Source organism: Camelina sativa, chromosome 17 (genome assembly GCF_030686135.1).
Source record: "Camelina sativa cultivar CO46 ecotype springtype chromosome 17, ASM3068613v1".
Taxonomy (NCBI): Eukaryota; Viridiplantae; Streptophyta; class Magnoliopsida; order Brassicales; family Brassicaceae; genus Camelina; species Camelina sativa.
Genome location: NC_141896.1, coordinates 19,632,983 through 19,655,247, shown reverse-complemented (window position 1 = coordinate 19,655,247; position 22,265 = coordinate 19,632,983). Strand labels below are relative to the sequence as shown.

Here is a 22,265-nt window from a genome sequence, read left to right as displayed (position 1 = left end):
TAATTTTCAGGGGCAATGATCTGGAAATGTGTGAAGAGTTCAAAGCTTCGATGAAGAGGGAGTTTGAAATGACAGATTTGGGGAAGATGTGTTACTTTCTGGGTGTGGAAGTTGATCAGAGTGAGAATGGAATATTTCTATGTCAAAAGAAATACGCTGCTGAAGTGTTATCGAGGTATGGAATGAAAAATTGTAATCCTGTTAACAATCCGATGGTTCCATGTACTAAGTTGTCAATGGACATGGAAGGAGATGATGCAAATCCGTCACTATACAAGCAACTGATCGGGAGCCTGATGTACTTAACAGCTACAAGAACCGATATCATGTTTTGTTTGTTTTTTAAGCAGATTCATGATGCAACCCAAATCTGCTCATCTTTTGGCTGCCAAAAGAGTGTTAAGATACATCAAAGGGACGTTGCAAATGAGGTTGATGTATACAAGTGCCGGGGAAGGGACCATAAAAGCTTATACAGACAGCGATTTTGTGGGTGATATAGACAGTGGAAGAAGCACATCTGGTTATGTGTTTCTCATGAGCAATGCAGCAGTTGCTTGGAGTTCGAAGAAGCAGCCAATAGTAACTCTCTCTACAACGGAAGCAGAGTATGTTGCAGCTCCTGTCTGTGCTACTCGGTGTCTCTGGATGAAGAGAATTCTCAGCAAGCTAAGCTAAGTCGAAGAACAGTGTGTGACAACAGTTCCTCCATCAAGCTATCAAATAATCCTGTTCTACATGGGAGAACCAAGCATATCAAGGTCAAATTTCATTTCTTACTTGAGTTAGTGAAAGAAGAAAAGTAGATTTAGTTCATTGTGGAACACAAGATCAAGTGGCGGACATCATGACAAAACCTCTGAAACTGGAAACGTTTGTCAAATTGTGGAAGATGCTTGGAGTTCAAGAGATTCAGAAGGAGCAAACTGCAATGCGTTAGCCGTATTCAGTTAGGGGGAAGGTATGTTGGGTTGGTCAAAGCATGAATAAGTCTTCCTAAAGTGTTGGAGTTAGGAGTCTGTTTCTGCAGTTGCTAAGTTGTGGGAACGTGACTGTAGTTATTGCTATTTCATTGGAGTTAATTGTTTAGTTGAATCGTGTTTTTGTTTTTCATTTGCTTCCTCTGTTTAAGTCTTCTATATAAGGAGCAAGTTGTAATTTATCTTTTCTACAATCAGAAAAGCTTTGATTAAATATCTTTTTGTTGCTCAATCAATATTAAGAAAATTGTGATTTTCATTTTTTAAAATAAAAAAAAAAAGTAAAAACTTTGGACGATGATGAAGAGATAGAATTATAATGACAATAAGTATATAAAAAGATGGGAAAAATATAATTGTCGCCATTGTTCAAAAGGAATATATGAATATATCATTGCAACAATATATAACTCGGAAAAGGTAACTAATTATTTGTTCAAACATAAATAAATATAGCCTAACATAGCCTTAAAGCATCACTGTGTTATATAAGAGAGCGACCTAATCAAAAGCAAAAACTAATCCTCCTATAATCAAGAGACTAATAAGACTATTAGATTGAGTTAATCCTTGTTGTTTGAAGTGGCCCGTAGAAGCTGAGCCCGTTGAGCCTTCTGAGCCTTTATAAGGCGGGCCGCAGCAATTCGTGTTTCAATCCACTGACGACGAGCCCTCTGCTCAGACTCAGGGATTGTTTTCTTCTCGCCATCAAGAAACCGGTTGATCGCATCTATGTCTTCCTTCGTACACGTATGAACGTTTTTCTTATCTTGAGGCTTCGTGGCCTTCTTAGACTTGCCCATGGAGAAAGATAATAGAGAAGAGCGACTCTAGGTTTTGAAAATTCTATACTATAATACTTTTAATATTAGTTAGGGAGGTCTATATATATAAGAGAATTATAAATCTTTCTAGCTAAAATATACTATATAAGATAATTATAAATCTCTCTGTAAGATATCCTCACAAAAATTATAATCTTTAAACTGGAATATATAATATTTTATAAAATAATTAATTATTTAGGGGGTGTATTCAAACCATGATTTTGAAGAATTTGATGGGATTTAATAAATTTAGAATTTTGATAGATATAGAGAAGTTCATATGATTTTCTGTAAAAATTTTTCAAATCCCACCTAAAACCATGAGATTTGGATTTCTGTATTTTTAACTAAACAAATCCTCCAGAATCCTCCGGAATCCTAAAAATTATTAAAATCCTAATCCACAAAACTGTTTTGAATAACAGTGGATTTTAAAGTAGATTTTTAAATCATCAGTTCAATAACAAGGGATTTTTATGGATTTTAAAGTAGATTTTTAAATCATCAGTTCAATAACAGTGGATTTTAATAGACTTTTTAAAATTCATGATTGAATAACATAGAATTTGTAAATTTCATACAAATCACTTAAAATGTCAAGTTGAATACACCCCCCTTAGTATTTAAAATGCTGTTTTATAATAAAATTTAGTTAATTAGAGACGAAGTGAAGGTATGTGTAAGTAATAGCAAAAATGATGGTCTCTGTATTTTTTTTAATGTAAATAAAAATAATTTTAGAAAGAAAAAAGAGAAATATTCTAGAATAGCACATATGTAAGTTTTTATTCCAAAATTAGCACACATGCTCAAAAGTTCCAAAAGTAGCATTAGTAAATATTAATATTTTTATCTTAGATAATAAAATTAATTGAAAGAAACGGAGGCCAAATCTCAAACGATAAACCTTAGACATAAATTAGGTATTTTCACCACTCTCTTCTCCGGCGATGTGGCTAAAGGTGAAAGCTCCAGATTTCGAGTCTCTTCTCCAACAATAACCCTTTCTGGTGAAAAAAACCTCAATAAATTAAAAGTGAGAAGAAACAAAATGAGGAGAACGATGAAGAAGAAACAATTTTTTCTGTGAAGACGAACAAATTCTAAAAAAGAGAAGAAATTAAATTTTCAGATTCTAGGAAAAAGACAAATTCAGAGGTTGTTGTAGAAACTGGATTGGATTCAAAAAGGAAGAGAGATGAGATTGGGAATGAATATGAGGGAATCATTGAGATGAATGAGGAGAAGAAGGTTGGTGAGCAGAGGAAGAAAGCTCATGAAGTAGCTGTTCCGATGGTTTGGAAAGAAGGATTTGGTGATGAGAGTAAGCTTGTTAGAACTGTTTTGGTTGGGAATTTGCCATTTAAGGTTAAGAAAAAGTTATCTTGAGGAGATTTAGTAATTTGGGTGTAATTGAATCTGTGAGGATATGTTATGTGCCTATTATCAATGTGAGTTTCTTATAGCTTAAAGATGAGTTATTTAGATTGAGTTTTGTGTTTAATTGTTGATTTTGTTTTTTTTTCAATTGATTAGTTGAAGAGGACAAGGAAAGGAACTATAATGCTGAAACAAAATCGATGAGAAAGCTTTAAGGTTTGTGTTTGAACCCATGTATTGTAATTCTGATTTTGAAGTTTAATAAAGAAAAGTCTAATGTCAATCTGTTTGAAACAGAGAAGTATGTTAATGCTTCTTTGGCACATAATATGTCTCTGGTAATATAACCTTAGCCGTTTTGTTTATGTGGTTGAGTTTAAGGAGTTATGTGTAGATTGATAGATGGTTTTATGTTAATTCAGATTGATGGCAATAATATCTAGGAATCTAACTTGGGTTCAGCTAATGAATTATGGGAATCTTATGCTACAAGTGATAGAAATAATGGTGAGATTATGTGAGAGAGTTTAAGTATTCTTATGAATTATGGTTCTTTTGAGAAGAAGTGTAAGCTGTTTAGGAGTGGCTGAATTTGGTAAAGTATCTAGCTTGCTATGAGTTTTTGAATTGTTTTGCTAATGGCACAGATCAACTTGGTAGTGTTTCTTGGGGTTTTAAGGTTAATCAATCTGGGAGTGTTGCAGAATTAGTTTAAATGTGATATATAAGATATCTCTTGAAGTAATGTTAAAACAAAAATTGAATTCATGGATTGATCATGTTGTTGAATAAGGTTTTCAGCTCTAACTCAAGTGATTGATGATATACATCATAGCAGATATTTCAAGAACAAAGCAGAGAGTTGATGATGAAGATGAGAAAATGGGCATTTGAGTGGAAGCTTGTGTTCGTCATTATGGAAGGCCTTCCTAAATTTCAAGAATGTCTTCCTAAAATTCAAGACTGCCTTCCTAAAAGCTATTGAATCCTTCCTAATTTTTTTTAAAATGTGTTTTTAAATTTCTTTATATGTGTTTTGTGCCTTATTGTATCACATTCACATATTATTCCATTAATGATTTATAATAATTTGATTTGGTGCACATATTGGTGTTTTACAACAAAGGTAGAAAATAGGAATATCTAGCATGATGTTTTATTTTATTTTTATGAAGGTCTTACTAAAATGCGAGATATCCTTCCTAAATATTTTATTGTGCATAAAAATAGGTTCCGTAGTGTAATATAACTGGGTTATCAACAAAAGTTTAAACGTATGTAGTAATGATAGATGTTGTTGGTTTGGTTTTCCAAGTTACAAGAACAGGAGAAGGTAATCTGATATATCATGTTTTTTGTGGTTTTTAACCATGATATAAAGAGTCTTTTAGTGTCTTTTCATTTGTTTCTAGATTGTTTTTGAGTCTTTACAGGTTTTTAGCATGGAAGGAGCAAAATGGAGCAATTTGGATGTTTTGGAGCATAAATCTTGAAGAATCAATTTGGTCTCGGATGAAAGCAGGAGCATCGACCGACACCAAGATAGGAGGCATCGATCGACACTCATCTCTGCCGACTCAAGACCCAAGTTTTGGAAAATTTACAAATTTGCCCCAAAGTTTTCCATATTTGCAATATAAGTCTTTGACGTGTTTTAGGACATATAAATAGTGTTTTTAGGTTTTCCAAACCCTTAAGTTTCATTCTATCAAGTTTTATTTTTCCTGCAACCCTGTGAGATTTTGAGAGCTTTTGGGAGAGAGATCTGAACTGCTTTGAGAGAAGAATTCTTAAACTCCTTCCTTACTCTTTTAATTTCAATTGCATATTATTCAGAATTATGTCTTGTTCTTCATTGATTATGTCTGAGTAATTTGTTTGTTAGGTTTAGGGTTTTTCACAGGGATTTTAAGAATTATTAGATCTGTTTATTTAGGATTTTTTATCTTGCTAGATCTTCATCTTAGGTTGTTCTTCATATTAATTCTTGATTGATCACCTAGAATTAATACTTTAGGAAAATAAATTGATATGAGAATATAATTGATTTTCCTGACAAAAACCTTTTGATGAGCAAAATTATTTCTTGCAAAGAGATTTGATTAAGTGATTTTGTGGACAATCTAAACTTGTTTTTAAAAGCTGATTTATTACCTAGAATTTTACAAAGAGATTTGGATTTTCTGGTTTTAAATTTAGATATTATTTGCAGTGAGAACTGATTTAATTTACAAAAGTGTTTAGAGTTCTAGATCTGTTCTTAATTGTTTGAATCCTAATTAATTGATTGATTTAATATTTCATAATTTCCTGAGAAATTCCCTAGGCCTAGCTTTTTGATCTCCTGAATTTACAACAGTCTTTAGTATTAATATTTTGCATTGCTTTTGTTTTAATTTAATTTAATCTGTCTAGCATAATTGAAAAACTCTATAATTTATTGTGTAGTCTTGAGTCTCTGTGGAATTCGACCCCTAAGTACTGCATTGATCTCTTAATTTGAGAGAGTAGCTCTAGGGTAAATTTGAGCATATCAAATTTTGGCGCCGTTGCCGGGGAACTCTTTGATCTACCATTAGATTTGAGTTTTTGATTTTGTCTAGATTTATTCCTTTTTATTTTCAAACTAACACGCTTTTGTTTTCTTCTCTCTTGTGTGTTTCAGGTGTATGCCTAATAAGCCTAACACAAGGAGCAACAAGACTGGTCCAATTCTGAAGCTTTCAAACCAAGAGTTGGGAAAACTTGAGCGTGAGAACCGAAAAGCAGCCAAATCTCTGAAGATGGTTAACCCAATCATTCTGATGCGAGATGAGGATGGTGCTTTGAGGGATCAAGAGGGCCACTTGCGCAATGAGCAGGGCCAAAAGATTGATGCTGAGGGCAATGTGATTGCTGAAATTGCTGTTGTCGACGAACCAGCTGATGGTGTCGACGGTGTCGATCGACACCAACCAGGTGGCATCGATCGACACCCACCTGCAGACGTGCGTGGAGCTGCCAACCACGTACAGAACCCAGTTCGACGACAGGCGAACAACCGGGACTTGATCAGGACCATTGCTGACTACAATAGGGCTGATCTGGTGTATGAGAACCGGTCTGCTATTGTTCCTCCCCCTTTTCAGAGGAATGATTTTGAGTTGAAGCCTGCGTACTTTCAACTAGTTGGGCAGAGACCTTTCTCTGCTTTGCCCAATGAGAAGCCTTTGGATCACATTGAGCATTTTGAGGATCTGGTGACTAGTATCAAGGCTAATGGAGTAACTGAGGACTTCATATTCTGCAAGCTCTTCCCATACTCACTTGCAGGAGAGGCATCTCAGTGGTTGAAGTAGTTGCCAGCTGGATCTTTGACATCTTGGCAACAAGTCAAACTGGCTTTCCTCAACCATTTTTATGATGATGCAATGTCAGATGAGTTGAGAGTCAAGTTATCCACTTTCAAGCAAAGACCAGAGGAAGCTTTCAAGGTAGCTTGGGTGAGATTCAAAGCTTATCAGAGGGACTGTCCACACCATGGTTTTTCAAGGGTACAACTGTTGAGTATCTTCTTCAGAGGGTGTGACTGGAAGTATCAGTTAGCTTTAGATGCTGCAAGTCATGGGAATTTTAAGACAAGAATGCCAGAAGATGCTGAAGTTTTGATTGAGAATTTGGCTTCTAGCAATAGCACTAAGGGAGCAGATGCTGAAAGGAAGAGATTGCATGGAGGATTTGATTCAAACCAGTTAGCTTCTGTTAATGCTAAGCTGGATTTAGTGCATAATCTCCTTATGGGAAAGAAATCTGTTCATTTTGCTGCTGAGGTTGAGACATATGAGCCAGAACCTGATCAAGGACACCAAGAGGAAGATGTGAACTATGTGTATGGGAATCAGGGACAGCGGTTTGGAAATCAGCAAGGCAATAGGCCTTACAGTGGGAACTCTTCAGGCTACACTTCCAAGCCAGAGTATCAGCAGCAACAACAGAACAATGGCTATACAAGGACATATGGGAACTCATCTTATCAGTCTCCACCTCCTAAGAATTCTTCAGAGAGTAGAATGGAGGCCATGCTTGAGCAGCTTCTACAAGGTCAAGAGAATTTGACAGTGACATTCAATGGAAAGATTGACAATGTCTACACTGAACTGAATGGGAAGATAGAAGCATTGAATGTTCATGTTAAGAAGCTGGAGGTTCAAGTTGCACAGACTGCTGGGTCTGTTAAACGGCAAGAGAGTGTTCTTCCAGCAAGAATTGAGTCAAACCCCATACATGCTTGCAATGCCATATCAGTGAGAGATGAAGATGATGGTGAAATTGTTTCTGCAGAACAAGGAGAAAAATCGGCCAATCTGTCGGATCCAGATGATGGTGTCGATTGACACCACCTGGGTGTCGGTCGACACCCATCTCAGTCAGATGCGGAAAACACAAAATCTCAGGTTCCAACAGTTGAGAGGGTCTACAAGCCTAAGATTCCTTTTCCCAAGCCAAGAAAGTCTAAGCAGTAGATGGAGGAAGCTAGATGCAAGGCAATGATGGACAAGGTGATGATTGAGATGCCATTGATTGATGCAGTGAAGCTTTCACCACCACTAAAACGCTATGTAAAGAGAATGGTATCAAATGGTTTGAGCCCTGAAGTAGGAGCACTGCTTACTAAGGATGTCAGTGCAATTCTGTTAAACCAGCCTTCACAGAGGAAGAAGGAGAAGAAGCAGGAGGTGGTTGTCTCTAAGGAAGTGAGTGCAATCATTCAATGTAAGACTGCGGAGAAGTTACTAGATCCTGGTAGCTTTGTACTTGATTGCTCAATCTCAGCAGGAAGGTTTGCACACTCACTTTGTGACCTTGGCTCTAGCATCAACTTGATGCCACATTCTGTTGCTGTGAGACTTGGGATGACAGAATTCAAGCCAACTCAGATTTCTCTAATCCTAGCTGATCGCTCCAGAAGAACTCCTGAAGGTGTTTTAGAGGATATTCCAGTTAAGGTTGGCCACTTCATGATTCCTACTGACTTTGTGGTGCTGAAGTATGATCAAGAGCCTAAAGATCCTCTCATCTTAGGAAGATCTTTCTTGGCTACAGCTGGTGCCATCATTGATGTGAAGAAGGGACACATAGCACTAAATGTGGATGGTTTGAGTTTGAATTTCGAGATGGATAAGCTGAGGAGGGCTCCTACTATTGATGGACAGACTTTTTCTGTTGAAAAAGTTTCTGCAACACGGGCATCAGGCTCAGTGTCGATCGACACCACCAAGAGAGTATCGATCGACACCCCTCCACGACCGCGACAAAGCTTGTCCAAAACTGATGCTCCAAGTCAGAAACCTGTTCCCAAACAGAAGAGTCACCAATCCACACTCCAAAGCCCTCAGGTAAGGCAAAGGTACACCTCTCCTTCTCCTAAAATTCCTCCTATCATCAATAAGAATTTCAAAGAGAGAAAAACTGTTTTGCAGTTAACCAAGCCACCAGATTATCGTAGAGTGCTTGTTTCTTCTGTTGATGATTTTGCAGGACATAAGAGAAGCACAACCATCCCTAAATCCCGCCCTGGTCCTGTTCCTAACATCCTTGGCAGACCTCATGCACCTAAAGCTTATACACCACCTTGGATGAAGAGGACTTCAATGCCATGTTCTGCTCCTATGGATGTCTGAGCTCCAACACAGTCAAGCTAATGACTGAAAACAAGCGCTTAGTGGGAGGCAACCCACTGGTAGGTTTTTCTTTTTCTTTTGATTTTGATTTTTATTTTTTTTATTTTTATTTTTGCTTTCCTCTTACTTGATAACACTGGGACAGTGTTGTTTAAGTCTGGGAGAGGTTAGTTACTAACTATGTTTTCTGTTTTTGAGTTTCAGTTGTGTCAGTCAAAACCATAAAGTTTGAGTCAAATTTTTCAAAAATTTTCTTTTTATCTTTGGGAATTATGATCTTGACTAATGATTTCTCTTATTTGACTAACACTCTAATGATTACTTGTTTATGCTTGATCTCAGAACTGAAGCTTAGAAAGACTATGAGCCATATCAACAATCCTGAAAGCCCTTATTCAATGGATATCTGATTGATCTAACGTTGTCTCAACTTTTATCAGGATTTTAACCGGACTTAATCTCTTACTTTGGGGTTGGAAATCAGTGGACTAGACTTCTTCTTCAGGCCATACAAGACAGTGTAATTTTTCAAAGTATGTCTCCCCTCTCTCTTCCCTTCAGTGCTTTAAAAAAAAAAATCAGAAAAAGAGAGAATAAAAGATGAGATGATTTTGATCAGTTTAGAGAGGTAGGTAAATTACCTGTGACCTCATTATTCTACTCTTGAGTCAAATGATCACACAAAGCTTGGAAGCGAGGGGTAGGTAAATTACCGATGACCCCGGTATTCGCTTACACCTTTGATTTAGAATCAAAAAAAAAAAAAAAAAAAAAAAAGAAGAAGAAAAAATAATGGAAGTGAGAAAAGGGAGAGGAAAGGAGATGTAAGAAGAAAGTTTTGGCCTGAAAAGAGTCCATATGCCACTGATCAATACACCCAAGGTAAGAATTCACCTTATTTGTGCTTTAATATTGACTAATGAGATGACAATGGAGATTTCAGAGATTCCAGAGGATTGTGGGATTTGAGTAAGGAATGTTGATGCTTATCATGGTTGAGTATAAGAAGTAAGTTCTTGAGTCAGGTAAATGAAGAGTGCAAATAAGAATCATCATGCAATTGAGTGAGTTCCCTGTTTTCAAACTTCTTTCACAGGTCTAAGTTTATGTTTTGCTTGAGGGCAAGCAAAGGCTAAGTCTGGGGGAGTTGATATATCATGGTTTTTGTGGTTTTTAACCATGATAGAAAGAGTCTTTTAGTGTCTTTTCATTTGTTTCTAGATTGTTTTTGAGTCTTTACAGGTTTTTAGCATGGAAGGAGCAAAATGGAGCAATTTGGATGTTTTGGAGCATAAATCTTGAAGAATCAATTTGGTCTCGGATGAAAGCAGGAGCATCGACCGACACCGAGATAGGAGGCATCGATCGACACTCATCTCTGCCGACTCAAGACCCAAGTTTTGGAAAATTTACAAATCTGCCCCAAAGTTTTCCATATTTGCAACATAAGTCCCTGACGTGTTTTAGGACATATAAATAGTGTTTTTAGGTTTTCCAAACCCTTAAGTTTCATTCTATCAAGTTTTATTTTTCCTGCAACCCTGTGAGATTTTGAGAGCTTTTGGGAGAGAGATCTGAACTGCTTTGAGAGAAGAATTCTTAAACTCCTTCCTTACTCTTTTAATTTCAATTGCATATTATTCAGAATTATGTCTTGTTCTTCATTGATTATGTCTGAGTAATTTGTTTGTTAGGTTTAGGGTTTTTCACAGGGATTTTAAGAATTATTAGATCTGTTTATTTAGGATTTTTTATCTTGCTAGATCTTCATCTTAGGTTGTTCTTCATATTAATTCTTGATTGATCACCTAGAATAATACTTTAGGAAAATAAATTGATATGAGAATATAATTGATTTTCCTGACAAAAACCTTTTGATGTGCAAAATTATTTCTTGCAAAGAGATTTGATTAAGTGATTTTGTGGACAATCTAAACTTGTTTTTAAAAGCTGATTTATTACCTAGAATTTTACAAAGAGATTTGGATTTTCTGGTTTTAAATTTAGATATTATTTGCAGTGAGAACTGATTTAATTTACAGAAGTGTTTAGAGTTCTAGATCTGTTCTTAATTGTTTGAATCCTAATTAATTGATTAATTTAATATTTCATAATTTCCTGAGAAATTCCCTAGGCCTAGCTTTTTGATCTCCTGAATTTACAACAGTCTTTAATATTAATATTTTGCATTGCTTTTGTTTTAATTTAATTTAATCTGTCTAGCATAATTGAAAAACTCTATAATTTATTGTGTAGTCTTGAGTCTCTGTGGAATTCGACCCCTAAGTATTGCATTGATCTCTTAATTTTAGAGAGTAGCTCTAGGGTAAATTTGAGCATATCATAATCTACAAGCTATCAAGGAACCATCAATAAATAATGATTTTATGAAAATAAATTTGAATTCATGAAACAAAGAAAACTTCAACATAAAAACTCAGCATTACTAAAAAAAATGTAAAACATAGAAAGAAAACTCCATTAGTAAAGGGTAATGGTATCATTTTTGTGTTACCCTAGTGTTTACCAATATCCAGAACTTTTATGAAAGTCATCCTGAAATCTAAATTTGTTATGAAGGTCATCATGAAGTTCTAAGAATCCTTCCCGAATTTCGTGTAATCTTTCCTGAATTTCACCAGTATCACGACCAAGTGGCATCATACATTTTCTTGCTGCAACAGTTGTTGATCCTCCTAATGAACCTTTCTGTAAGAGTTAAATCCCACAGATTCGCAGTTACCTTTGAACATAATCTAAGCACTCCCTTGATTGAACACAATCTCAACCACAATAGTCTATGAGTTTGTAAGTGTTAAATAAGCTGCAACCAAGAAAATGTTTGTGAGAAATCAGAAGTCAAACCTTCTCTTCCTTCTTCTTTTTCTCCTGCTCAAGTTCCTCAACTATAAAGATCTTCTTCTCTGCTTTGGACTGCGAACTAAGAAAACAAAAAAAATTCATTCTTAGAAGAATTTCACAATTAATGATAATCAATGATAGTGTAACCATAGAGAACAATCGCAGTAGTTGATTCATAAAAGCCAGGACTAAGATGCTGCACAGGATACAAGACGATAAGCAAGTCTAACCAGTTCAAATAAGTGAATTCAACAATTTGAGAGAGAGAGAGAGAGAGAGAGAGAGAGAGAGAGAGAGAGAGAGAGAGCTAACGCCCAGCTGCTCAAATGCGGAGACGTCTCGATTCAAACGCAGAGACGTCTCGATTCAAACGTGGAGCCGTCTCGATTCGATTGTGCCTGAGAAGAACACATATATTTTTGCTCTTCGTGTCCAGTTATGGATTCGTAGGTGATGTTCAGATTGAAATCTGGATTACGGATGAATCGTATCGGTGGATACAGAGAAGAAACGACATAAACTTTAATTTTATTGATAATTTAATTTTTTTCCAAAATTAATGATATATAAATGTGTGCTAGTTTTGGAACATTTAAAAGCATGTGTTAATTGTGGAAGAAAAACTTAAAATGGTGCTATTTTTGTCAATTGCCCAAGAAAAAAGTTATGACTAATAAAGAATATTTGTAAAGAGGAAATTTTCAAAAAATAAAAACATCAACAATTTTTTTATATAAAGTTTGGTTTCAAAGTTAGCCATTAATATGATTGTGATACACGTCATGTGATTAGATAATATTTTTTCTAAAAAAAATATAATGAAATTAAAAAACTCATTAAATATTAATATATTAACAAATAAGTATTGATCTTCATTATATATTTTGTTTTAAACTTTCTTTTTCTTAAACAAAAAGATAAAGTAACAGAAAAATATTTAAATTTGAGAATATTTAAAATTTATTAAGTTTTTAATATTTTTATTTTTATTGCTATTGGTTTTGTGGAAGCCCTTTAGCCCAATGGTTGACCAAAAGTTAATTAATATTTATTATTTATACACTAAGAGGTCTGTGATTCAAATCCAAAAATAATGAAATTAACATTATGGATAGAAATTACAGAAACTTAGGATAGCTTTCTTTGTTCAAGAGGTTTGTGATTCGAATCGGAAAAAAATGGATAGAAATTACAGAAACTTGAGATAGCTTTCTATTTGCAAGTAATAGACATATCTAATTAAGTTGATTAAATAAAAATTCTGTAAATAAATCAAATTATCTCACGTTATACCACGGATTAAATCATAAAATTAACACCTAAACTTCAATACTCACAGAGTATTTCAAAATGGCAGAATATTTTAATGAGAGAGGTGTAAAAGGGAACATATCACTAGGATGCTTTAAGGTGATGTTCAATTACACGGGCTCTTGGCAAGTCGATGCTTTAACTAATATTTTATAATAATATACAGATGTTTTTCACAAAGTACAATCTCAATTAAAATATATAAATTATTAACTTATATTATAATTTTTGTCAAAATTATAATTTGATCTTGAATGGAATTACTTCTAGAATCGAAGAAATTTGAAACCTTGAACAAAACAGAAATAAAATAAAATTATATTTTGAATTGGACCAGTACTCTTAAATCCTAAAACATTCTAAGAGTCATGGAAAGTAGTAATCCATTAGTATTGTCATATGAATTTTTGTCATATTTCCTAGTCTTAACCGGAATGCACGACTAATCTTCAACAATTTAAAAGAATGAGAAAGAGTGATATGAAGCGTTGCTATAATAGTATAATACTATTACTACTGTAAGTCAAAATTATGTGGAACCTATGAGCTAACCGCAAGAAACGGTTGTAAGGTTTAAGTAAAGTTAAAGACACAGCAGGACCTATCCTTGGTACAAACTACACGAGGATTCGTATATGTAAACAGAGACATGTGTGAAACGAAGGTTTTTTGAGGGGAGGGAACAGTTTGTATATGTTGATCTATTATTAATTTTATTTCATTTAGTGAGGTATTTTAAAAATGATTAAATGTATCATAATAAAAAAAATTATAAGAATGTTATATGACGTGGAAAATCACAAATACGAATCATTTTTATATAAGAATTCTGATTAAAAAAAACTCGAAATCATTTTATAATCTTTGAATCAAAAACTCGTTGTTACTGTTCTCTCCATGGAATCTTGTTCTTTCTTGCAGCGTACTCTTCACCTATACGGTGAAGATTTGATAGAGGCACTCGAGGCTATCGAAGAAAAGATTAATATAGTGGGGATTGACATCGGTGTGCAGGCTCTTCTTCTAAAATGTCACGTCTTGAGAGCTTTAGCCCACGAAACAGAGAACACCGCCGTGAAGTTCACGTATTCGTTGGCTGCTTCTGAATGGTTTTTGAGAACCCCGATGGGTTCCATTGACTCATCGTCTCTGCTTTTCAACATTGCTGAACGGATTGGTTCGGATTGGTATTACAAGGAATCCATTCGCAAAGCCAAAGAAGGGTTATCTGAGATTGAGGATTTTGACTTTGGGGAATTGGGTTTTGCGTTTAACAAGGAAAAGGAAGAACTGCAACACATAATCGAAACTGCTGAGTCAAGGATCTCTGTTTCCAAGATTGAAGTTGGCGAACAAAAAGTTGCGGAGTCATACGAAGATCAGGAAGAGGCGAAGAAGAGTGATTACGATTCTGGTACCCTCGCGTTGTTGAATTCTGATAGGTATCAAGAATTGAGGTCGTATTGGGCGAGTTTGAATGTTGAGACCAAAAGGGACTTTATGAAAGTTTGCACTGCGGATCTTAAAAACAACGTCAAGATCGTGGAAGGTAAAGAAGGACAGCATGTTTTAGAGCAGGCTCTCACATACGCTAGGAAATATAGAAAATGGAAACTATGGATTTGCCGAAGTTGCATGAAAAGGTTCTCTAGTGAAGAAGAATGTACAGATCATCTTGAGGAGGAACACGTTGCAGAACTTAGATCAAAGGATTTGGTGCCTCAGAGGATTAGTAATGTCTGGACTCGTAAGGTATCGGTTGGAGATTGGGAACCAGTGGATGCAGCAGCTGCTGTTGCATTGATCAAGTATCAGCTCGAAGATGTGAAAAGATTTGAATATGAGAATGGATGGTCCAAAGACTGGCCTTTAACTGTGGATGAAGATCGCAGTAAGTTGCTTAAGGAAATCAGATTGCTCCTTTTGTCCTTGTGTGACCTTAAAATTCTCTCATGTAGCATTCGAGAGAGGGTTCTGAATTTTGTGATCAAGAAACTTGGAGTTTCTGAGGACACTTTTACTGCTTGTCGCCTGGTTTTGACACCTCAGAGTATCTGTTTTCTGGAATGTCATGAACTCATTCAGATCCTGGCCTTTCTAAGGAAAATTAAGTGTCAAAGGGATGATGGTTTAGATCTGGTTTGCAGAGCAGTGGACAGTTTCTGCAATGGTACTGGTACCAGATACAAAGAGAAAATGGACTTCGACTCTGACTTTTCTACTCTGCTTCTGGATAAGAGACTGCTGCGATGCAGAGTTGATCGATTCGATGATGAAGCTACAGTCAATGTTTTTGATCCCAATGTTTACTACGCTAAGGCACTTGCGAGTGGAGAAGACTTTATGTTCTGGCTAACCGACTACTCTTCAGAGAATAAGCATTTCCGATTTCCCAGACCTATCAGGGCTCACAATCTTGGTATCTGGGTGGCTGTCCTGAGCACCGTTCAGTTCACATGCAGGACTTTGGGAACCAAATATGCAAAGAAGTCGAAGCTCCTAGATTATGCTACAGCTCTTAGTGACATCGCTTTGTTGTGTATTGATGAAGATGATAGGAGAAGAAATCTTGAGAAAGATATGTGGATACCGTATAGGTCTATTCTGTGCAACAGATGTGAAGATGGAGACGCTTCAGAAACTTTCTCGTGTGCAGTACGAGATGTTCTCAAACCGAGACATGAGCGTAAGAAACCCATGACTGATGATGATGCAGTATTGGAGTCCATCAAGCTTCTGCAATCACAAGTCAAAGACAAGGTCCATTTCTAATCATCTGACTTTTGGTTAGCAACCGGATAAAGTATATTTTGTTCTCAAAAATTAAAGTGCGTAGTGTGTATTGATAATTTGCAGGTGGCGCTTATGGATTCAAAAGTCAAAGACAAGGTCAAAGATGATGATGATGCAGTATTGGAGTCCATCAAGCTTCTGCAATCAGAAGTCAAAGACAAGGTCCATTTCTAATCATCTGACTTTTGGTTAACAACAGGATAAAATATATTTGTTCTCAAAAATTAAAGTGCGTAGTGTGTGTATTGATGATTTGCAGGTGGCGCTTATGGATTCAAAGATTTTGCTGATTGAAAATTCGAAGATAAGTTTAGTGAAACAACTCTCAAGGCTGGCTGTCTTCGATTACCGATATTACATCCATCAGCCCCTCGGAGTATTTTTGTTAGGTAGTTTGAGAAATATGTTTAAGAAATATGTTTAAGAACAGAGCTGCTGAGAAAGAGATTGTGCCATGAGCTTGTTCTGATTCGTTTCAATGGGAATTGAATTGTTTCTTTTGTTTTGAATGCAAAGATCAAGCTTTGTATGCTCCCGCGATCCTCCTAGCCAATGCTTTGAAAGTTCCGCCACGCATTTATCCCTCTCTCTCTCCCCTTGATTAGTGATCACAAACCACTTAATGATCAATATGAAACGCTTTATGTGTTTGACAACATGGGAAGCTATGGCCGAATCCCTAGTTTGTTGTCTTGTAATAGACTGTTGAGTAATTTGGAAAAATATAATTGTCGCAATTGTTCAAAAGGAATAGATCATTGCTATACATAACTCTGAGAAGGTAACATAGCCTAACATGCAACTTAAAAGCCAAAGCATCACTGTGTTATATAAGAGAACGACTTAATCAAAAGCAAAAACTAATGTCCTATAATCAAGAAACTAATTAGACTAATAGATTGAGTTAATCCTTGTTGTTTGGAGTGCCCTCTAGAAGCTGAGCCCGTTGAGCCTTCTGAGCCGCTATAAGGCGGGCCGCAGCAATTCGTGTAGCAATTCGTGTTTCAATCCACTGACGACGAGCCCTCTGCTCAGACTCAGGGATTGTTTTCTTCTCGCCATCAAGAAACCGGTTAATCGCATCTATGTCTTCCTTCGTACACGTATGAACGTTTCTCTTATCTTGAGGCTTCGTGGCCTTCTTAGACTTGCCCATGGAGAAAGATAATAGAGAAGAGCGACACTAGGTTTTGAAAATTCTATACTATAAAACTTTTAATACTAGTTAGGGAGTTCTATATATATATATAAGAGAATTATAAATCTTTCTAGCTAGAATATACTATATAAGATAATTATAAATCTCTCTATAAGATATCCTCACAAAAATTCCAATCTTTAAACTGAAATATATTATATTTTATAGAATAAATAATTATTTAGTATTTAAAATACTGTTTAAAATTTAGTTAATTAGGGATGAAGTGAAGGTATGTGGCATCTCCAACAGACCCTTATTGAAGGGTTTTCAATTCCAACCGACTCTTAATCCTTCAATTTTTAAGGGTTTGAATAGTGATTTGAGGGTGCACTATTGAAACCTTTAAAAATTTTATTTCTTTCTTTTTATTCCTTTTAACTTTTGTATCTTACAAATAGTTAATTAGGGATGAAGTGAAGGTATGTGTAAGTAATAGGAAATTTTCAAAAAATAAAAACATCAACAATTTTTTTTATATAAAGTTTGTTTCAAAAGTTAGCCATTAATATGATTGTGATACAGTCATGTGATTCGATAATATTTTTTTTAAAAAATATATAATGAAATTAAGAAACTCATTAAATATTAATATATTAACAAATAAGTATTAATCTACATTATATATTTTGTTTTAAACTTTCTTTTTATTAAACAAAAAGATAAAGTAACAGAAAAAAATATAAATTTGAGAATATTTTTAACTTTATTAAGTAAGTTTTTAATATATTTATCTTTTATTGCTATTTGTTTTGTGAAAGCCCTTTAGCTCAATGGTTGACCAAAAGTTAATTAATAGTATTTATTATTTATACACCAAGGTCTGTGATTTGAATCCAAAAATAATGAAATTAACATTGCTAAAAACATCATTTCATTATTTTGTTAACACTGTTAATATCAAAAATACAGAAACTTGGGATAGCTTTCTATTTGCGAGTAATAGACATATCTAATTAAGTTGATTAAATTAAAATTATGTAAATAAATCCAATTATCTCACGTTATACCGCGGGTTAAATCATAAAATTAACAATCTAAATGTTCAATTCTCATAAATATCAGTAAACTGAGGATTTTTTCCAAAAATATCAATTTTAGTTTTTTTTTCCAAAATAGCACTAAATTGAACTATTTTTTTCTATTAAAAAATAATCCCTAAATCCTAAACACTAAATCCTACACCCTATAAACTATACCCTAAAACTAAAGTTGTCAACCTAAACATAAAAAAAAAAAAAAATCTACTAAATGAAAAATCAATTTTTTGTGCTTGTGGTATTTTTAGAAAATAAAACTTTTGTGGTATTTTTGGAAAAAAACTTAAGTTTGGTATTTTTGGAAAAAAAATATTATGGTATAATGTAGTTATATAATTACAAAGCAAATAAAATTAACAAACAAATATAATTTAAATTTTAAATTTGTTATTTACAAATAACTCGTTAAAATCTAGTGTATATGAAAACCATAGAATTATTGAATCTGGTTAAATTCGACTTGAAGTATTTTTTTGTGTTACCATTTATACCCATAATCTTAAAGAAAAAAATAAAAGAAAAAGGAAAACCGAAAAAGCATATGCTCAATTTCAAGAATAAAGACATGATTATATTAAAAACACATGAAAAAAGGGAACTTAAAAACATAAAGTCAAAGAATTTGTCTGGAAATGAAGAAAGGATCTAATTAGTAAACCAAAGAAAAATAAAAGACCAGTCAACCCAAGAATCTTCTTGATATCACACAGGAAAAAAAAAAGGAAAAAAAAAAATCTGAAACGCGGTTTCTTCGATTATTGGAGAGTCAAAACCAGAAATGGTGTTGGTGAGAGTCTAAAAAAAAATCGATCGAAAGCTCAAAAACTCCATCTTCCTTCACGAACCCTAGATGAGTTTGTTGTAATCGTCAATCATCGATTTCTAGAATTTTAGTCTCAAAGGTTTTATCTTTTTTTCGTGTGTGTCTCTCTCTTAAATGGAGAATCGTAAAGGAGGAAACTTTAGCGTGATTAGCTCGGAAGCTTTGACCACGACGCTCCGTAATGCGATCCAAGCTCTGGGTCGTGGTTTCGATGTAACATCTGATGTTCGGCTTCTCTACTGCAAAGGAGCTCCTGGGTCAAGACTTGTTCGTATCGAAGAAGGTCAAAACAGAGATCTTGAGTTGTCTGATGGATACCTTCTTCCTAATGTCCCTTCTGATATTGAGTGTTCACGAGGCAGAAATAGTATTCAGAGAATCCCTGTTTGCAGCTTCCATCAGGTTAGTTTTATTCACCACTTTTTGAAATGCCAATGTTGGATTTTAGCCCCTTTTTTGTGTCTTTTGTCTTGATTACGCATCTACAGTTAGATGTTGTCTGATCTGTGTATTTTGTTGTGGAACCACTAGCTTATAGGACCCTGATTAACTTTGGACTTTTCTAAATTTGGAAGATTTACATTGAGTTTTTAACTTGGCTGAGGCAATTGTAGTTTTGATTAAGTCAGTAGTTTAGGGAAATTTCAGAACAGATATAGCTGTAGTAGACTTTTGTGCTGATCAAATGCTGTTTCTTATATTGGTGTTCTTGGTTTTATATGGTTTTCTGGTAAAGATTGAGTATTGGAGTTTAGGTGTGTCTTTGGATTTATGGAACCACTAGCTCATAGGACCCTTAGTAACTTTGGACTTTTCTCAATATGGAAGCTCCACTTGACTTAGGCAATTGTAGTTTGATCAAGTCAGAAGCTTAAGGAAATTTTAGAACAGATATAGTTATATCGACTTTTTGTGCTGGTCAATACTGTTTCTTATACTGGTGTTCTTGGTTTATTTGGTTTTCTGGTGAAGATTGGTCTGTGGGGGGATCAAAATGACTATTGAAGTTTAGGTGTCTCAGTGGAAAAAGTACTGTCTTACTTTATGGTTATTCATTAGATATACTTTTTTTTTGGTAGATGGCAGAATATTTCAATGAGAGAGCAGGTGTAAAAGGGAACATACCACTAGGATGCTTTAACGCGATGTTCAATTACACGGGTTCTTGGCAAGTCGATGCAGCATCCACAAAATCTCTTGCACTGGTTGGATATTTTATACCTCTTTATGAAGTCAAATTGGCAAAGCTTACATTGGTTTTACGCAACGAGATTAGGCGCGCTGTTCCTTCCTCATGGGATCCCGCTTCTTTAGCTAGGTATATTCCTTTCTTTAATACACCGTGTTTTCTGCTGTTATGTATGTTCTGGTCTCGCTGGTCTAGATGTTTATAATCTCTTAAGCTTCACACTGGTGGAATGTTTAAGAACTAATTTAGAGTCAGTCAGTTTCCTCTTGTTGTCTTGACCGAACACATCGTTTCTGTGGCCAAATGAAAGAAAAGATTTAAGAATTCTGGTGAAGAGGAAGTTTTGCTGAGTGTGAAAGCTACACTTGATGTGATTCTTGATGACATTTCATAATTCTTATGTGGTTTCCCCATTTACTCATTTGGTGCAGCTTTATTGAAAATTACGGCACACATATTGTAACTTCCGTGACCATTGGTGGAAGAGACGTAGTTTACATTAGACAACATCAGTCTTCTCCTTTACCGGTATCTGAAATCGAAAACTACGTAAATGACATGATGGAGCACAGGTTTCATGAAGCAGAGAGTCAATCTATCACTGGCCCCTTAAAATACAAAGACAAGGTTAGTAAGACGTCACAGGCCATGGCGAGATTACTCTGGTTTACCAAAATTCATTCCCTCTAAATATGGTAAAACGAAGATTTTAGCTGAAAAAGCTCTCTCCTGTAGGATATCACAGTAATATTTAGGCGAAGAGGAGGCGACGATCTTGAGCAAAGCCATGCTCGATGGTCTGAGACAGTACCAGCAGCTCCAGACATTATCAACATGACTTTTACTCCTATTGTTTCTTTGCTCGAAGGTGTGCCTGGTCTACGGCATTTGACTCGTGCTATCGAACTTTACTTGGAATGTGAGTTTCTATCTAAAAATATTGAACTTAGTTATGTTCGAATCCACCTGTTTACACTTCCATAAACATAACAAATCTCTTGATATTCTTTACCAGATAAGCCTCCTATTGAAGATTTACAATACTTCTTGGATTTCCAAATAGCTCGAGCTTGGGCTCCTGAACAGAGTAACCTCCAACGTAAAGAACCTGTGTGTCCTTCTCTTCATTTTAGCTTAATGGGTCCCAAACTATTCATCAGCGCTGATCAGGTAACTCAGAGGGACCAATATATTTGTTTGGTTACATCGTTCGGTTTATGGATGAAACTAAACATATTGTGTTTGGGTATGTTCAGGTAACGGTTGGGCGTAAACCGGTGACAGGTCTCAGGCTTTGCTTAGAAGGAAGCAAGCAAAACCGTCTTTCTATTCATTTACAGCACTTAGTCTCTCTCCCCAAAATCCTTCAGCCACATTGGGACTCTCACGTGCCAATAGGTGCACCGAAATGGCAAGGACCAGAGGAGCAAGATAGCCGCTGGTTCGAACCAATTAAATGGAAGAACTTCTCTCACGTAAGCACCTCGCCTATCGAACACACTGAGACACACATCGGCGATCTCTCGGGCGTTCACATTGTCACCGGAGCACAGCTCGGAGTTTGGGAATTCGGATCAAAAAACGTTTTGCATTTGAAGTTACTCTTCTCTAAAGTCCCCGGTTGTACAATAAGACGATCCGTTTGGGACCACACTCCTGTTGCTTCCTCAGGGAGACTTGAACCGGGAGGTCCATCGACATCGAGTTCGACCGAGGAAAAGAGAGAGGACGTGTCAGGACAGTCAGGGAAACTGGCCAAGATCGTTGATTCATCAGAGATGTTGAAAGGACCACAAGATTTGCCTGGACATTGGCTAGTCACCGGAGCAAAGCTAGGCGTTGAAAAGGGTAAGATTGTATTGCGTGTGAAGTATTCGTTGCTAAATTATTGAGAGATTTAGGTGAGTTCTTGTTTTTTCCGGCGGCCGGAAATATTTTTCACACGTTAGCATTCTTTGCACAGCGAATCTTTCTTGTACATGTGTCGGTTGCTTTTGAGAACCGTTCCGGTTCGGTTCGGTTCTTCATTAGTTTGGTTTGGTTAGTTTGGTTTGGTTTGGTTTGGTTGAATTTTTGTCCGGTTGGGTTTTGTAGACGATTTTAATTTAAATCAGAGGAATGTACATTGTAGTTGGACTCAACACATGGTCGATGTATGGCCGTTTAGTGACACGTTTCTATGAAAGTTGCATGCCATGTATC

The 22,265-nt window shown here is 35.5% G+C and overlaps 2 protein-coding genes and 1 long non-coding RNA gene across 3 annotated transcripts; 2 read left to right on the top strand and 1 right to left on the bottom strand.

Annotated features, from left to right (window-relative positions):
• Positions 1–11,270: 11,270 nt before the first annotated feature.
• LOC147924059 (uncharacterized) lies at positions 11,271–12,325 on the bottom strand. Its single transcript, XR_015585755.1, has 2 exons — positions 12,022–12,325; positions 11,271–11,788 (listed from the first exon to the last, which is right to left on the bottom strand). It is a non-coding gene; the product is annotated as an uncharacterized LOC147924059 (long non-coding RNA).
• Positions 12,326–13,917: 1,592 nt separating this feature from the next.
• On the top strand, positions 13,918–16,237 carry LOC147924058 (uncharacterized). Its single transcript, XM_087496599.1, has 3 exons — positions 13,918–15,780; positions 15,877–15,975; positions 16,073–16,237. Exons 1-3 carry the CDS (start codon positions 13,918–13,920, stop codon positions 16,235–16,237), a joined length of 2,127 nt encoding a protein of 708 aa, XP_087352725.1.
• A 2,450-nt stretch (positions 16,238–18,687) lies between these two features.
• Positions 18,688–22,204, top strand: LOC104757301 (MACPF domain-containing protein CAD1). Its single transcript, XM_010480029.3, has 6 exons — positions 18,688–19,276; positions 19,954–20,192; positions 20,495–20,690; positions 20,799–20,982; positions 21,079–21,233; positions 21,320–22,204. Exons 1-6 carry the CDS (start codon positions 18,989–18,991, stop codon positions 21,953–21,955), a joined length of 1,698 nt encoding a protein of 565 aa, XP_010478331.1. The 5' UTR covers positions 18,688–18,988; the 3' UTR covers positions 21,956–22,204.
• Positions 22,205–22,265: the final 61 nt, after the last annotated feature.

Bases quoted from the DNA above. Each gene is read 5' to 3' on its own strand.
- LOC147924058 (XM_087496599.1), top strand. From the start codon at position 13,918: ATGGAATCTTGTTCTTTCTTGCAGCGTACTCTTCACCTATACGGTGAA. The intron at 15,781-15,876 runs GTCCATTTCTAA...GATAATTTGCAG, and splicing joins AATCACAAGTCAAAGACAAG to GTGGCGCTTATGGATTCAAA. The intron at 15,976-16,072 runs GTCCATTTCTAA...GATGATTTGCAG, and splicing joins AATCAGAAGTCAAAGACAAG to GTGGCGCTTATGGATTCAAA.
- LOC104757301 (XM_010480029.3), top strand. From the start codon at position 18,989: ATGGAGAATCGTAAAGGAGGAAACTTTAGCGTGATTAGCTCGGAAGCT. The intron at 20,193-20,494 runs GTATATTCCTTT...CATTTGGTGCAG, and splicing joins GATCCCGCTTCTTTAGCTAG to CTTTATTGAAAATTACGGCA. The intron at 20,983-21,078 runs GTGAGTTTCTAT...ATTCTTTACCAG, and splicing joins TATCGAACTTTACTTGGAAT to ATAAGCCTCCTATTGAAGAT.